At 40.3% G+C, this 16,415-nt stretch overlaps 1 protein-coding gene across 1 annotated transcript in view; it reads left to right on the top strand.

Annotated features, from left to right (window-relative positions):
* Positions 1–16,415, top strand: part of slc6a4b (solute carrier family 6 member 4b) — a 54,910-nt gene that overhangs the window by 17,151 nt on the left and 21,344 nt on the right. The window contains exons 7-11 of the mRNA XM_060844132.1: positions 3,970–4,097; positions 6,442–6,554; positions 8,593–8,724; positions 12,869–12,968; positions 15,892–15,992. Of these exons, the coding sequence (XP_060700115.1) occupies positions 3,970–4,097; positions 6,442–6,554; positions 8,593–8,724; positions 12,869–12,968; positions 15,892–15,992 (574 nt within the window). The remainder of the gene's footprint in view (positions 1–3,969; positions 4,098–6,441; positions 6,555–8,592; positions 8,725–12,868; positions 12,969–15,891; positions 15,993–16,415) is intronic.

Below are 16,415 nucleotides of genomic sequence, written 5' to 3'. Positions count from 1 at the left end.
GAAGGGCCTCCTCTCCCCACCTACAATTACAAACAGAAATCTGCACTCTTCCCCTCTGCCTATACACAGTACAAAACCCCTCTCTCCTCAACTCCACCCACAATCTAATCTGACCATCTCCACTTCCCCACACAATGAAATCAGCCCCTCTCCCCTTTCCCAACACACATCATAGTTGGCTCTGTCCCCTCCTCTTTCATAGTGTCATCAGTCCCTTTTTCATCACAATTATTACCTGTAAGCTTCAACACCCTACTGTCCCATTGTTGGTTTAGTTGCCAGTATCTATAAAATTGAATCACCAGCCATGGGGAAGGAGCCTGCACAACAGGAGCAGAACCACAGTGAAATGTGAAGCCATCACTTATATTCCCCTGGCTCAGCCAAATGACTTTCAGGTTTTCAAGTTACAGACCTACACTGAAGGAACCAAGATGGCACACTAACATTCTGTTCTCATCCTGCACTCACAACTGGAAGTGTTTTCTGAAGTTAAAGAGAAATTTGGGGTCACGGTCTGCCCTTTGATGTTTGGCAGCAAGTAACCTATATGTCCAGGACTGTCCGACCTGAGTTGCCTCTGCACAATCACCACTATTATCTTGGAGAATAGGCACCTTGCAACTTCATCAGAGTTCGTAACACACAGTTTTAAAACTGCCTGCTATAAGCAAATTACCCTTCATGGAAAAGAGCCAATTTTTAAAGCTGCATTGATAATATGTAGACATCTGCATTTTCTTTAGAATTTTCTGATCCAGGGAATTGCAATCAAGCAAGGCATCCACTTGGTGAAGCTCAAACACTGGACTAATTGTATGTCAAACAGAGGGTGTGATAAGCAGGACTAAGTGATCCCACAAGCTTTGCAATCCTCTTACAACCAGTTCTGCATGAAGTTGAGCAATTGAACAACTAACAGGATAAAACTCCACACATAAGCACATTCTCAATAACAGGGAGGCTCCAGAACATCTGTACAAAAGCCAAGACTGAATCATTTGCATCCACCTTCAGCCAGACCCCAGCCAATCATATTCACTCCACATGATATCAAGAAATGGCTGAAGGCAATGGATACAGCAAAGGCTAAGTTCCCAGAAACATGTCAGCAATAGTGCTGAAGACTTGCTCCTTTGAGACACTATTCAGAAGGGATCATCAACAGTGCTATCAAATGGCAGTTTTTGATTTGATCATTTTTGATTTAATTTGATTTATTACTGTCATGTGTGCTGAGGTACAGTGAAAAATGTTGTCTTACATGTTTTCCAGGCAGAATGTACTATTCAAGTGCATCAGAGTAAGAGAACAGAGAGCAGGATAAAGTGTTATAGTTGCTGCAAAGGTGCAGCGAGAGATCAACATTAACGTTGAAGAGGTCCATTCTAAACGGGGAAGAAGCTGTCCTTGAATCTGTTCGTACATGTATTACTTGCTCAGTGATGCTCAGTTTGGTTTTCAACAGGGCTACTCAGTCCTGGCCTCATTACAACCTTTGTTCAAACAAAACAGCTGAATTTGAAATAAGGCAAGAGTGACTGCCTTTGCCATCAAGTGTTGCATCAAGGCACCCTCGCAAAATGGAGTCAATGAGAGTCAGGGGAAACCACTCCGGTGGTCAGAGTTATATCTTATACAAAAGAAGACTATAGCTGTTGAAAACCAAATATTTCAGTCCCATGAGATTTTTACTGGACTTCCTCAGGGTAGAGTCCAAGGCCCAACTATCTTCAGCCACTTCACCAGTGACCTTCCTTCTATCATAAGGTCAGAAGTGGACATGTTTTGCAGTTGACTGAACAATGTTCAGCACAATTCATGCCTCCTTGCATGAAAAGTAGTCCATGTCCATATTCAGGAAAACTTGGCCAACATCCATGTTGGGTGGATATGTGACAAGTAACATTCATGTCACACGTGTATTAGGCAATGACTGATTACCTCCAGCAAAAGAGAACTGAATCATCTCCTCTTGACATTCAATGGAATTTCTACCACTGAATGTCCCTATCAACATCAATGGGGTTATCATTGACCAGAAACTAAACTAGACCAGCTGTATAAATGCTGTGACTACAAGAACAGGTCAAAGGCTAGGAATTCTGCAGTGAGCAAATCATCTCCTGTCTTGCTAAGTCCTGTCACCATCTACAAGGCACAAGTCATGAATGTGATGGAATACTCCCCACCTGCCTACGTTCAAGAAACTCAACACCAAGCAAAATGAAGTATCCCAGTTGCTACACTCCCTATTTACCATCTTCAATATTCACTCACATCACTGCATAGTGGAAGCAGTGTCAACTATCTATAAGATGCATTGCAGTGACTCAGCCAGGTTCCTTCATATACACCTTATAAATCCACAACATCTACCATCTAGAAAGAGGAGAGTAACAGTTGGATGGGAACCATCCACAAGTTTCCTACAAGTTGCATGAACCTGAATTATACAGCTGTTTGTTCACTGTTGCTGGGTTCAAATCCTAGAAATCACTTCTCAAAGTATATCTGGGTGTACCCACATCCTTATGGACTGCGGCTTTTCAAGAGAGCAACTCACCATCACCTCCTCCAGGGCAATTAGTTGTAGGCAACAAAAGTTGGCCCAGCAACAGCATCTATATCCCATGTACAGATAAAAAAAAGTAATGTGAATACTCAGGATAAGAGAATTCCTGACAGTGGAAACATGGGCTTTTAGGTTTTTTTTCGTAAATATATATTAGTAAATTTTTTTTAACTTAAAAACATATAAAATTATTGGAAAATACAATCAATAATAAATATCAATACAATAAAAAAAACACAAATTACAAGACCAAGGGAATGTGCTCCACAAATAATTTCTGCCATCCCAGCAAGCCCGGCAGGTTCTCAGACATCCAGTTCATCAGAATATTCTTCCATGCACAGTATGCAAGAATATTAAATAGTTTCTTCCCATGTCCATCTAAAGATGGTAAATTTGGTAGACCTTAGAGGAGAGATATCAGGTCTACTTTGACTTCAGTCCTCAATACCCTCCTGATCTCTCCCGCCACAGTGTTCCAGTAAACACGGAGCCTGTGGCATGTCCAGAAGCAATGGGTAAGAGTACCTACATTTATTTTACGTTTGCGGCACACTGAAGATGCCCCTTTTTTGAACTTCACCGGACAGTCCAGTGCCAGATGAACCCTGCGCAGAACTTTTAACTGTGTAGCGCATGTCCTATTACGATTGAGAACTTCCGAGCATTCTCCCATATGTTCTCCCGTGTTTCAGAAGAGATCTCCACTCCTAGCTCTTGCTCCCAGACCTCACATAACCGGTTAATATCCTGCCAGGCCCTGCCACCCAGCAGGCGATAGAGGGCACTAACTGAAAGGGTGCTTGTGGAATATAGCAACATCCTCTCTGTATGGGGCTTATAGAGCTTAGTGAGAAACGCAGTCTTCTTCTGGATGAAATCCCTAACCTGAAAAAAACAGAAAAGATCTCTGCTGGGCAATCCGTATTTGCGGCTCAGTTGCTCAAAAACATCATAACCTCCCATCAAACAAGTCTCCCAAACTAGAAACTCTTCTCGTTGTCCATAGTTTGAATCCTGAGTCCATCATCCCTGGTTGGAACCCTGGCATGCCAACTATAAGTGTAAGTGGCGAAGTCTTGGATAAGCAACCCTCAATCTAATACATCACCCTCTGTGCCTTGACTGTACTAATGAGAATGGGGTTCCGGCAGTGGTCCATAAGGGCTTTTAGTTTTTGATCAATCAGAATGTTCATTAATAATATATGGAATAATACACAAGTGAAAATTGCAGATGACTGGTCATCTCTTCCTTCCAGTTGCTGATATCAGAGAATTGCAGGGTCACATTTGGGTAATGCTATCTGATTTCTTGACATTTACAATCAATGGCTGAAGGCTTTTAGCTCAGAAAATAAACTTTTTTATTGTTGACTTTTATTTTCTTTGCAGAGATGCAATTGTTACCAGTTTAGTGAACTGCCTGACGAGCTTCCTGTCAGGCTTTGTAATTTTCACAGTACTGGGATACATGGCTGAGATGCGCAACGTTGATGTGGAAGAAGTGGCAAAAGACAAAGGTGTGTGTATTTAAGTATTTTTCAACAAAGACAATTTCTGTTAAATGCAGCCCAGCACAAGAAAGAGACTGAACAAAGTCATGAGTGGGTTGCAAGGTTATTACTTTCCCAAAATAAACAAACTTCCATTAGTTTGTTGAGACAGACACAAGTTGGAGTGTGATGGAAATATTCTCCACTTGCCTGGCTCAATGCAGCTCCAGCAACATTTGGGAAGTTCAACACCATTTGAAACAAAACAGCCTCTGATTGCTACCCCATGCACCACTTTCAACATTCAATTCTTTCACTGCCAGTGGCAGCAATGTGTACTAGCTACAAGTGGACCTCATCAACCCACTACAACTCCCCTGAGAGTTCATTCCAAACCTGCAACCTCTATCACCTAGAAGGACAACAGAAGACGATGCATGGGAATGCCAACACCTGCAGGCTGCCCATCAAACTGCACATCATTTTGACCTGGAACGAAATCACCATTCCTTCATATCCTTAGCTCAAAACCCTGGAATTCCCTTCTTGACAGCACTATGAGTGTATCTAGTCCCCATGGGCAGCAACAGTAAACAAGGCTGTTCTCCATCACCTTCTTCAGGGAAATTAGGAATGCACAATAAGTGCTGGCAAGCCAGTGATTCCAATATTTCATGAATGAACAAACAAAATGTGCACATAAAGCAAAAATATTGCTTGATTGACTTTTTTTTCCCCTTGGATCTATTTTGTCAATGGCTCAGTATGATATACACAAGATAAAGGGTTTCAATTTCTGCTATTGATATTTTAAAAGTCTGGTCAGTTGACTCTTTCATAGGGTTCCAATTAGAATCATTTTTTAAAAAAGTATATTATGCTGCCTGGTATTGTTGAATACAGAGACCTAGGGGCTCAGGAACATAGTTCTTTGAAAGTTCCAGCTCAGGTAGACATGGTGGTTAAGAAGATGTTTAGCAAGCTTGCTTTCATTGCTCAGACCAATGAGTATAGGAGGTGGGACATCGTATTGAGGTTGTCAAGGAAATTGGTGAAGCCATTTTTGGATACTGTGCTTAGTTCTAGTCACCCTGCCTTAGGAAAGATATTATTAAATTGAAGAAGTTCAGAAAAGATTTACCAGGATGTTGCTGGTGCTGGACGGTTTAAGTAATAAGGAGAGGCTGGATAGGTTGCGACAGTTTTCACTGGAGTGTAGAAGGTTGAGGGGTGACCTTATGGAGGTTTATGGAATCATGTGGGTTATAGAAAGGGTGAAATGTATTTTCCCAGGGTGCGGGAATTCAAAATTGGGGGCATATTTTTAAGGTGAGAGGAGAAAGATTTAAAAGGGACCTGAGGGGCAACATTTTCATATGGAGAGTGGCTCATATACGGAATGAACTGCCAGAGGAAGTGTTAGATGCAGATACAGTTACAACATTTAAAAGACATTTGGACAGGTACATGAATAGAAAAGATTTAGAGGAATATGGGCCAAATGCAGGCAAGTGAGACTAATTTAGTTGGGAAAACTTGGTCGGTATGGACAAGTGGGATTGAAGGGTTTGTTGCTGTGCTGTATGACCATGGCTCCATGAATTATTATTTTTAAGCTTTTCCATACACATCTTTGTTCTTCCAAAGTTCACTGATACTGTATGAATTGTATGCTAGATGAAAGGGCGTGAAAGTATTATGAGATGGCATGTTTGGTATGTCGGGCATTATGCAAGGGTGGAGAGGCATGGATCGGTATGCAGGTCCATTAGGGGTGAATAGAGGAAATAATTTGGCAGTGAGTCGCATTTTTTGGTATTGGGTATAAGATGGTCAGTGATGGGTTGTGAGCTAGACAACCTAATATTTAACAAAACAATTGGGTTCAAGTACTTGAGAACCAATATGAACCTTTTAACCAAACCACATCAGCACTCAATAGCCTCAGTATCCAACTCCAATCTGTTTCCAGAGTGGTGGGCCCAGCCCCAGCATGTACAAACCTCCTGCCTCCTGCTGACCCTGAACTAACCGAAACGTGTTATGCAAATCATGTCTTTTTCCCTAAGGTGTGGCTGCACTCAACCTTGAAATTATAGGACTTTCATCTTTAACACAAATTTTTGTCCTTAATGTCTGTCCACCATTAACACAACTGCCCTGATGATTGTTTACAGGTTTGAATATCATTTGCCTTCTTCCCAGTTAAACTACTTGGTCCCCCTTTAACTATTAACAATCAAATCAAACCACATTACATTCCTTATTCTTCCATTTTATCCTAACTTAAGGGACAGTCCCAAAACATTACAAACTTATAATTATGGATTTGTATCTCTTTTTAAAGACTATCTCCTCTTTGAGTTTGCAGGTTCCGGCCTCCTGTTTATAACGTATCCAGAGGCCATCGCTAACATGGATGGCTCCCCCTTCTGGGCAATCCTTTTTTTTCTCATGGTGATAACTCTAGGCCTGGATAGTACAGTGAGTATAAATCTTTGATTAAATCAATTTAAAAGAACTACAGCTTGAGGGTCTCAATTGGAAGAAATTAGATTCCTATTGAAGAATCTCAGATGGAGTATTTCAGATGGAGTACGTTGTGGAATCCATGTTAACTACAACAAAGGTTAATCATAAGATATATCTTTGTTACCAAATGTAGTTTTGTCACTTTTTGTGGTGTTTGATTCTAACAGATCAAGTAAATTGGTTGCTTTCAAGATCATTTGCTAGAAAATGCATAAAATCCGCACAGGAGCCATTTTTAATGAATATTTATGGTGATAATAATTGACACATCTTCAATGGCACCATAAAGATTCTAAAATGTATTAGTATCTAATACCTACAGCATTGACTGTGGCATTCTCTCAATGCCTTGTGTAGAACTCAGACTTGGCTATTGTGTGGTCTATAATTTAATAGTCTATTGACTCACCAGGCATGGAAGAATGACCATCTGGGCACAGGGCCTTGAGTGTAGCCAATGTCCAGGAAACAGCAAGCAATCATTGTCGAATAATTGGAGGTGAGGGGAGAGAAGATCTAGCTACTCCATCTTGTACAAACAATTCAATCTCCTTGTGACTTATATAAAATCTTCATTTCAGGTAACACTGACAGGACGATATTAAGAATAATTACACAGTGATGAACTGGAGCCCTTTGTAGGCCAGACTAAATAAGGATGGCATGTCCTTTCCTTGAAAAGGGTTTGGGAACATTTGGGACTTTACAAAAGTCCGGCAAGAGTCATAGTCATTTTTCTGATACCAATCAATTTCACCATTTCTATGTTGCCAGACTTACAACAATAAAGCAACTGTATCTGACCCATAAATATTCAGTTATTTGTGAGATGGCAATTAAAGATAGTATTACTTAGAGCATGCATGATACACCAGAGTGTATGCACTTTTCAAGTAGGAGACTTCTTTGTGTCCGTTTTTTGAGGATCACATATTGGCCTCCACAAGCCATGCCCAAATGATTCCTGGCCACAGGAGACCATTCGATAGATATTCTCTTCATGAAGATCCCTACCTGAAGCAGAGACTCACTCAGTAAGGCAGGACCTGTAAAAAAGAAGCAGATAATCCATCAAGCTTATCCGATTTCTGGCATGAAGCAATTTCTACAAACATAAGCATCCCCATCAAGCCCTGCCCTCATCATTTCCTTCATAGGTGGACAATCTCATGTAAGATACAACAAAGAAAAGGTCAGTTCAGGAAACAAAAACTTGGGAAACCTTCCAAGCCCCTAAGGCAACCAAGCAAATTCCAGAACACAATAACTCAATGGTATTTATTCAACTCCTTTTTTGAATGCCTACCAATATCTCATTCCAGAGGTCAACAATTCTTGATAAACAGGACCTTTTAGCATCTAATCTAGATCTGAGCTTTAACAAATTGTACCATGATCTGTTTCTCCCTCAGCTACCTATTTCAAAAGCCTAATTACTTAAATAATATTTAATCTTTGTATTATTTTTGAAATACTCAATGAGGTGGCAAACTATAAGATTGTCTAAAGAATGCAGCATGTGTGATGAGCCACTTCAGTTACATTATGTCCTGAATTTGAATATTGAGCTTCACATACAACATCTGAGCAGTGGTGCTAGATTAGGGACTGAACTTTGCGGCAATCATCACATTGAACAGTGAGCAGGTCTCAAACCTAATGACCAATCCAATCAAAGCAGTACTCGTTCTGGGCACTCTAGACGTTAGTATCATCACTTTACATTTTTCAAATACATGAAAATGTTTAGACTCAGGGAGAAAACAAGGAGACCTCCCAATTTTGTTAATTCTATTGCTTGTCAATTTTCATGTTTCTGTCCTTTTGAAAGTAATATTCCTGTAAACTAGGGGAGTCTTCCAGATACCGAAGTGTTGTTGAGTATTTTGCTTTGTTTTTGTGTTCCTCTTCTGTGTGGAGAGGGATCAATGTATGGTTTTTTTGGGGGCGAAGCAGATACAGTGATTCATCGTCATTTACTCATCAACAGTATGGCGGTCTGGAGTCGATCATTACAGCTGTGATAGATGAATATCCTCATCTGTTTGCTAAAAGAAGGGAACTATTCGTGTTGGGATTGGTTGTTGTGTGTTTTATGGGCTCTCTCAGCACTCTTACAAATGTAAGTACAGTTGTCAATGGAAATATCTTACGTTGTTTGCTTTTTGATTGTCTAAAAATATAAGTTTTTTAAAAATCAACCGATGTTAGTCATTGAATTAAAATAAATTACCTGATGGATGAAAAGAGAGAATGCATCTGCGAACTCAGGGGGTCGCTTTAGCTCAGCTAGCTGGACAGTTGGTTTGCGAAGCAGTGTCATGCTACTAGTGTGGTTTTATTCCCTATGCCAGCTAAGGCCACCATGAAGAACTGTCCTTCTCAACCTCTCCCTCATCTGAGGTGTAATGGACCTCAGGTTAACTCATCACCAGTCATCTCTCTCTCATGAGAGAGCAGCCCTACGGCTTGGTATGACTATGGTGACTGGACCCTCAGCAATGGAAGGAAAGTGTGGGGGTGTGGGCGGTGACAAAACAACAAACTTGAAAAGGCAGTTATAATGCCATGCCACATTCTTGTGGTATCCCAAAGCCCCTGCTATCCCTTTTCAAGTGTAGCTGCTCTTATTTATGGAAATAAGGTGTGGCCATCAGGGTTTCATAAACAACATTATGATAAATAGCAGTTAACTTGTTCACCTCATGCTGTGTATGTCCACCTGGCAGCAGGGGAGCCTAGAAAACTCCCTCAGATAGCCTTCCCACTAGGCTCCTGCTTCTCCACAATTTTATATTGTTTCAGGCAAAGACTAGGTCAGCCAGCCAGCCTGTCTTCATCCCAGTTGAGGCTATTATGTAGCTGATTACAGACTAGACTATTTCCTGCCTGGTTTTAATCTTTAGTTTGCTGAGAGAAGTTTTGAGAATGACTCTATTCAGAACTCAGGCTGGAGGTGGAAGGAGGGTGTAGGGACACCTCCATCACCGTCTCCTTTCAATATTGGACCCCTTTGTCTCAATCCGAGAAAGTCTGAGCCCAATGGGGTGTTCCTTCCCCTCAACCCCATCTCTATGTCAGCAGCCTCAAAAACTGTGTTAAACTCCCCCCATCTCCCAATCCCCCATTCATTGCTCACCTCACCACCACCCCCCACCTCACCGCACCCTTCTATTGAGACCTTCCCCTGGCCTTGGCCTCCAAGTTTGCTTGCAGTTGCAGTTCTGGACACTGCAACTTCTTGCATTGCTGGGACTACAGCTCCTTGGTAAGCCATAAATCACTATAAAGCCGCATGAACGGAAAATGAACCAGGTTTTGCCACTTCTCATCAATATGTCTCCAACTGGCAAGCCTGCGGGTATGGATACTGAATGAGGACAGGCAATGGTTCCCTTTTCTACTGTCAAATATCAAGATTCTCACATGAAGAATGATTATTTAGAAGAGGGCAGTGGTGAAAATTATGCATGTGATTTTAGTCATGAAGATTAGGTAATTAATTTTACTGCTCTTCCTGCCTTTTAGTTTGAGAGAGATGAGGCAAGTGATCAGTTCCTCAGCATCTAACTATGTGTAGTTTAATGGCTGCATAAAAAGTACCATGCACAAACATTTCTCAATGATTTTGTCTCCGATAATTTTTCTCACGACTCTCTGTTTAGTTTCATCCCACGGTAGTGTGAACAAAACCATGAACTTTTTTTGCCAGGAACTTCAGAAGTAATTACGGAATTATGTGGGAGATTGTAAATTAAGTAAGCAGCTGGGAAGAAGCTAGATAATTGCTTGATGGATACACATTTGTACATGACATTGTTGCACCTAGCGTAGGCTAGCAGTAATAGGTTAGTCTGATAGAATGAACTGAGATGCAAAATACAGAAGTTGAACTCAGATATCCTGAATATAAATCTCTACAATGGATTAATTAAATGGTTCAATGTTATTTAACATTATGGTATCTTAAGTCATGTTGGCCTTTATTGTAAGGGGACTGTAAGAATGAGGAAGTCTTTTGAGCTTTTATGAGACCACTTCTGGTTAACTGCTCATTAATGGAAAATATATATCCATTGCAGGTGATACCATAAAGGTTTACTGGATTAATTCCTGGGATCAGATAGCTGCCCAATGGTGACAGGCTGAGTGAATTTTTCTTTGGAGTTTAGAGGAATGAAGCCTGATCTAATTGAAAGATACAAGATTCTGAAGGCGCTTGACAGGGTATGCAGGGAGAGCTTGTTTCTCAAGGCTGGGAAATCTAGTTTGAAGGGGCATCAATTCAGGATAAGGGGTTAAGCAATTAAGACTCACGTGTGGAGATAAGCCTTCACAGATGGTTGTGAATCTTTGGAAGTGATACCTCAGAAGGTTGTGAATACTTCTTTGTTGTTATATTTCTGGCTGAGATAGACAGGCTTTTGATGTCTGGAGGGATTAAGGGATATGAGTGGGAAAGTGGAGTTGAGGCCAGCCATGATTATATTGAATGGTGAAATAGAAACTGCTGGAAAAGCTCAGCAGTATCTGTGGAGAGAAACTAGAGTCAACATCTCAGGTCAACCTAAGACATTAAGTAAAAAGTGAGGTCTGCAGATACTGGAGATCAGAGCTGAAAATGTGTTGCTGGTTAAAGTGCAGCAGATCAGGCAGCATCCAAGGAACAGGAAATTCGACGTTTCAAGCATAAGCCCTCCATCAGGAATGAGGAAAGTCATTCCTGATGAAGGGCTTATGCCCGAAACATCGAATTTCCTGTTCCTTGGATGCTGCCTGACCTGCTGCGCTTTAACCAGCAACACATTTTCAACCTAAGACATTAACTCTGGTTTCTCTCCATAGATGCTGCTAGGTTTGCTGAGCGTTCCCAGTAATTTCTACTTTTGTTTCTGATTTACAGCATTCACAGTTCTTTTGGTTTTTAAGGACAGTGTGGTGTACATTCCTGCTTTAATTTATTATGTTCTTAATAAGCATTTTGTCTTAATTCTTCTAAGCTCAGATACAGCACACACAATGTCTGTTCCTCTTTATTGCATCTCCGTGGATATGCAGCTGAGATTTTTTGCAATCCTAGAAGTGATTTCATACTCTGACTCATCTCCAAAACCTTAAATCTGTGAACTCAGATAAATCTTTGAGGGAACTGGATAAATATTTGAAGGAAAAGAATCAGTGCTATAGGAAAAGCTGGTAAAGACTGGCATGAACTCAATCTGCCGAATGACTCTTTCTTTGCAATGTTATTCTATAATTATTCTATGTGAAATTTGCACTGTACACTCTGTTCAATATTCACTGGGGACCTAGACAAAAGGAAGCCTCTTGATAAGTTTCTGCATTTTTCTTGAAACCTGAAGGAGCTCCTGCAGCCACCTCAAAACCTGGCTCCTCTACCCCAGGCTCACTGTTTTATTGGTCTTCTCTGTACTATGGAGGCCCAATCCTGACAATGGATCAGCTCCAGCCATCTTGTAGTCACCTTGTACCATTTACCCCGTGATGTTAACACACTGTCAAGGTCAGGTACAACACTAAATAAGTGCAAAGTAAAGTTACTATACCCTCCATGATAAAGTGCATAAATCCTTACCATCCCCATAAAATGTGACATTAAACAAGGCAAGTTGTTTTAATAGGCTTTTTGAGAGCAGAGTTATGCACAATTATAATTATGCCAATTATGAACTGAATTGGTATAGATTGAAATTTTTCTACACAGACCATTTAAAACCAGTGGGAAAATCATGCCAAAGTTACCATAAGACGATAAGATGTAGGAGCAGAAGTAGCAATTTCGCCCATACAGTCCACTCCACAATTCGATGAGATCATAGCTGATCTGGTAATGTTCTTTCCATCATAGCCCTCAATACCTTTAAAGATTAGAAATCTCTCTATCTCAGCCTTGATTCTACTTAATGACCTGGCCTCAACCGTTCACTTGTGTTAAAAAATTCCACGAATTCATTCCTCTCTGAGAGAAGAAAAATCACACTCATCTCTGTCTTAAATAGGCAGCCCCTTACTCTGAGATTATGTACTCTTGTCCTAGACTCTCACACAAAGAGAAACAACATCTCTGAATTTACTCTGTCAAGCCCCTTAAGAATCATATATTTCAATAAGGTCTCTCTCATTCCTTGAAACTCCATGGCCAAGGTTTTGTCTCAGATTTAAAGCTCCAGTGTACTAATGAATTGTATTTTACATTTTTGTGATGTTAACCCCAGCCTGATTTGAAACACAATTGAATTTTTCAGGGAGGGGCATATGTTGTCAAACTGATGGAAGACTTTGGATCAGGTTCCTGTCTTATCGCTGTGGTATTATTAGAATCCATTGCAGTGTCTTGGTTTTATGGTAAGAGATCCACCATCAGATCAATTTCTCTGTTTGGATAATTAAAAATGAGAAATCTAGCAAAAGAATAGTCATTACAAATTGGTTTCCAGACGTCATGAGAATATTTGGTTGTGCGATGGGAAAATTAAATTACAGCACTTTCGTAAGTCTTGGAACAGGGAGGACAACAGTAGGGAGTGCTTTAATGTGGAGTTGGAAAGAATATTCTGGTCCACAATTAAAATGTTAGAAACATATTTACCTTCATTGGCAGCAGCTATATGAGTGCCCAGAAAACCCAGGCAAAGCAAGTCCCATTGAAGACAGTGTGTTTGGCACATGGGTGCTTCAACAAATGTTAACGCCTCTAACTGACATGGGCAAGTGACTTAACACCCATTTATAGTGGCTACCATTATGACCAAAGAATACTTTTCATTGAACCAACACCTGCACAGATAAGGTACATGACATTCAATTGCTAAACTGGTTTCTGCTGAACCTGTTTCACATCCAGACAATGGCTGCAACCCAATGTTTAAAGACCTCTGAACATAAAAGAAAAACAAAGACAGTGTAACCTGAAAAACAAGAGGGAACACATAACTATTTAAAGAGAAAGACAAACATACACATTACAAGCAGGAATAAGCCACTCAGCCTCTCGAGCCTGCTCTGCCATTCAACAGCATAGTGGCCAATTTGATTACTTCATATTCCCAGCTACCCAAAAGAACCTTTCACCCCCTTGCTTATCAAGAATCGATCTAGTTCTGCCTTCAAACCATTCATGAGACTTTGCTTCCATAACATTTTCTGGAAGAGCATTCCAAAGATTCACAACGCTTTGTGAGAAGAAATTTCTCTCTATCTCTACCTTAAATGGATGACCCCTTGCTTTAAATTGTAAACCCTTGTTCTAGATATGTTACAAGAGAAAACATCCTTTCTACATCTGGCCTGTCAAGACCTCTCAGAATATTATATGTTTCAACCTTTTACTCTTCTAGTCTCCAGAGGATAAAAGCCTAGCCTATTCAGACTTGTCTCATAAGACAACCTGCCCTTTCTAGCTATTAATCTACTACACCTTCAGCTTCCAACATATTCCTTTCCTAAATAGGGAAACCATACTGTACGCAATACTCCAGATGTGGTCTCATGAATGGCCAGGGTAACTGAAGCATAATCTCCATGCTTATGTATTCAATCCTCCTTCAGTAAATGATAACATTATATTAGCTTTCCTAATGACTTGTTGCACCTGCTTACTAACCTCAGTAATTTATACAATAGGACACCCAGATCCTTCTTCATTTTAGAGCTTTAAAATCTCTCACCATTTGAGTGAAACGCTTTATTATTCTTTCTGCTAATATGGGGACTTTCACACATTATACTTTTTGCTCACTCACTTACACTCTAAAGTCGAGGAACTTAATTACAAAACAGGACGCGTTTGGTAACATGATGCATCAAATTAAATATAAGTGGTTTACTTTCACAAGATCTTGAACATAAGAACATAAAAACTAGGAGCAGGAGTAGGCCTTCTGGCCCTTGGAGCCCAATCCAACATTCAATATAATCATGGCTGATCATTTCATGGCCTCAGCTCTACTTATTGGTCCACTCTCCATAACCCTTAATTCCTTTACTTTTCAAAAATGTATCTATCTTAGCTTTAATAACATTTACTGAGGAAGCCTCAACTACTTCACTGGGCAGGGAATTCCATGGATTCACATCCCTTTGGGTGAAGAAGTTCCTACTCAATTCAGTCCTAAATCTGCTCCTCCTAATTTGGAGGCTTTACCCTCTTGTTCTAGTTTCACCCGCCAGTGGAAACGTCCTCTCTACCTCTATCTTATCTATTCCCTTCATAATTTCATATGTTTCTATATGAGCCCTCCTCATTCTTCTAAATCCCAATGAATATAATCCCAGTCTACTCAATCTCTCCTCAATAGCCAACCTCCTCAACTCTGGAAACAACCCAGTGAACCTCCTCTGCACCCCCTCCAGAGCCAGGACATCCCTTCTCAAGTAAGGAGACCAACACTGCACACAGTACTCCAGGTGTGGCCTCACCCGCAACCCGTACAGCTGCAACATAACCTCCTTGCTTTTAAATGCAATCCCTTTAGCAATTAAGGAGATCAGCTTAGTTTCAAAGTAATCATTTTGACCAACAATTTCTCAAAAAAATGCTAATATGTATGAATAATTGAAGTACAGATCTGCTGATGTATGGATTGATCACACTTTGTGCTGAGTTAGTTGGTTTTAGATTGGATGACAATAAGGATGTTCAGAAGTCCTCAATGTAGGCTACAGAATGGAAAATTCAGCTGAAGTTACCACTGCTAATCACTGTCTAGAAATCACTTGCTGGAAATGTAGATGGGTGCATTTGCTAAAATGTGAAAGCATTTAACCATAATGCCTGTCACGGTTGAATGCCTTTCGACATTCTTTACTTGGTTCTTATAAGAAGAAATAGCCACTCCAGTAAGGTACCTGAGGATACTGGTGTTTGAATTCCTTCTAGTCTCAGTGCTGTGGAAGATTGGGAATTCCATTTACAGGGTTATTGGATTCTAAATTCTAGTGGGACAGAAATCCAGGTGTAGGTAAATAAGTGTTCATTACATGTAAAGGCTTTTATGTCAAATGATTTGGCATGCTTTCATATATAACATATATCATTTACATTGGAGGATGAACCTAAACATCTACTGAGATACATGCATACAACAAATTTAAAGCATTAAAGCATATATAGGGCATAATAGTTATAGCACTAAAGTATATAAAGCGCATTACCATTGCTTAAATATACACCAACAAATAGTATTGAACAAAGTGTTTCAAGATTATACTGTCAGCATTTTGACCAGCTCTGAAATTGTCCCATTTTCTGTCCTTGATTTATGTGCAGGTGTCCAACGATTCTGCAGTGATATCCAGACAATGTTGGGTCTCTCACCAGGACTGTTTTGGAGGGTTTGTTGGGTGGGGATCAGTCCTGCCTTCTTAGCTGTGAGTAACAAGCCTTAAGCAATTTATTGGTGTGTATGTCACAAGGAGGTATCCACACTGACCTGACCATCCTCCTGTAGTATTTTTTATATTGTATTAATCAATCCAGGTCAGACCGCATCCACATTATTAATAGTTTCACAAAATTGACGCAAAGAATAGATCCTGAATTTATGGACTGTTGAAAGTGATCCAAAGGTATTAGGTATATGTGGGATTGAATGGGGGAAACTAGAATTTGCAGCAGGCCTTGGTTCTGCCCTTACCCCAAAATAAAAGATTCTCCTGGAGATGTGTGCATTTCTTGAATTTCCTTGTGTATTGTTTTCAGGAGTGAGAGTTCCAACTTCTTTAATATCAAGACAGAATGAACCTGTATGTTATGGTTACATATGTACATATTCCTGGTAGACCCGGATTCCA

This window comes from Hemiscyllium ocellatum, chromosome 24 (assembly GCF_020745735.1).
Source record: "Hemiscyllium ocellatum isolate sHemOce1 chromosome 24, sHemOce1.pat.X.cur, whole genome shotgun sequence".
Taxonomy (NCBI): Eukaryota; Metazoa; Chordata; class Chondrichthyes; order Orectolobiformes; family Hemiscylliidae; genus Hemiscyllium; species Hemiscyllium ocellatum.
This window is presented reverse-complemented; position numbering and strand designations above follow the sequence as displayed.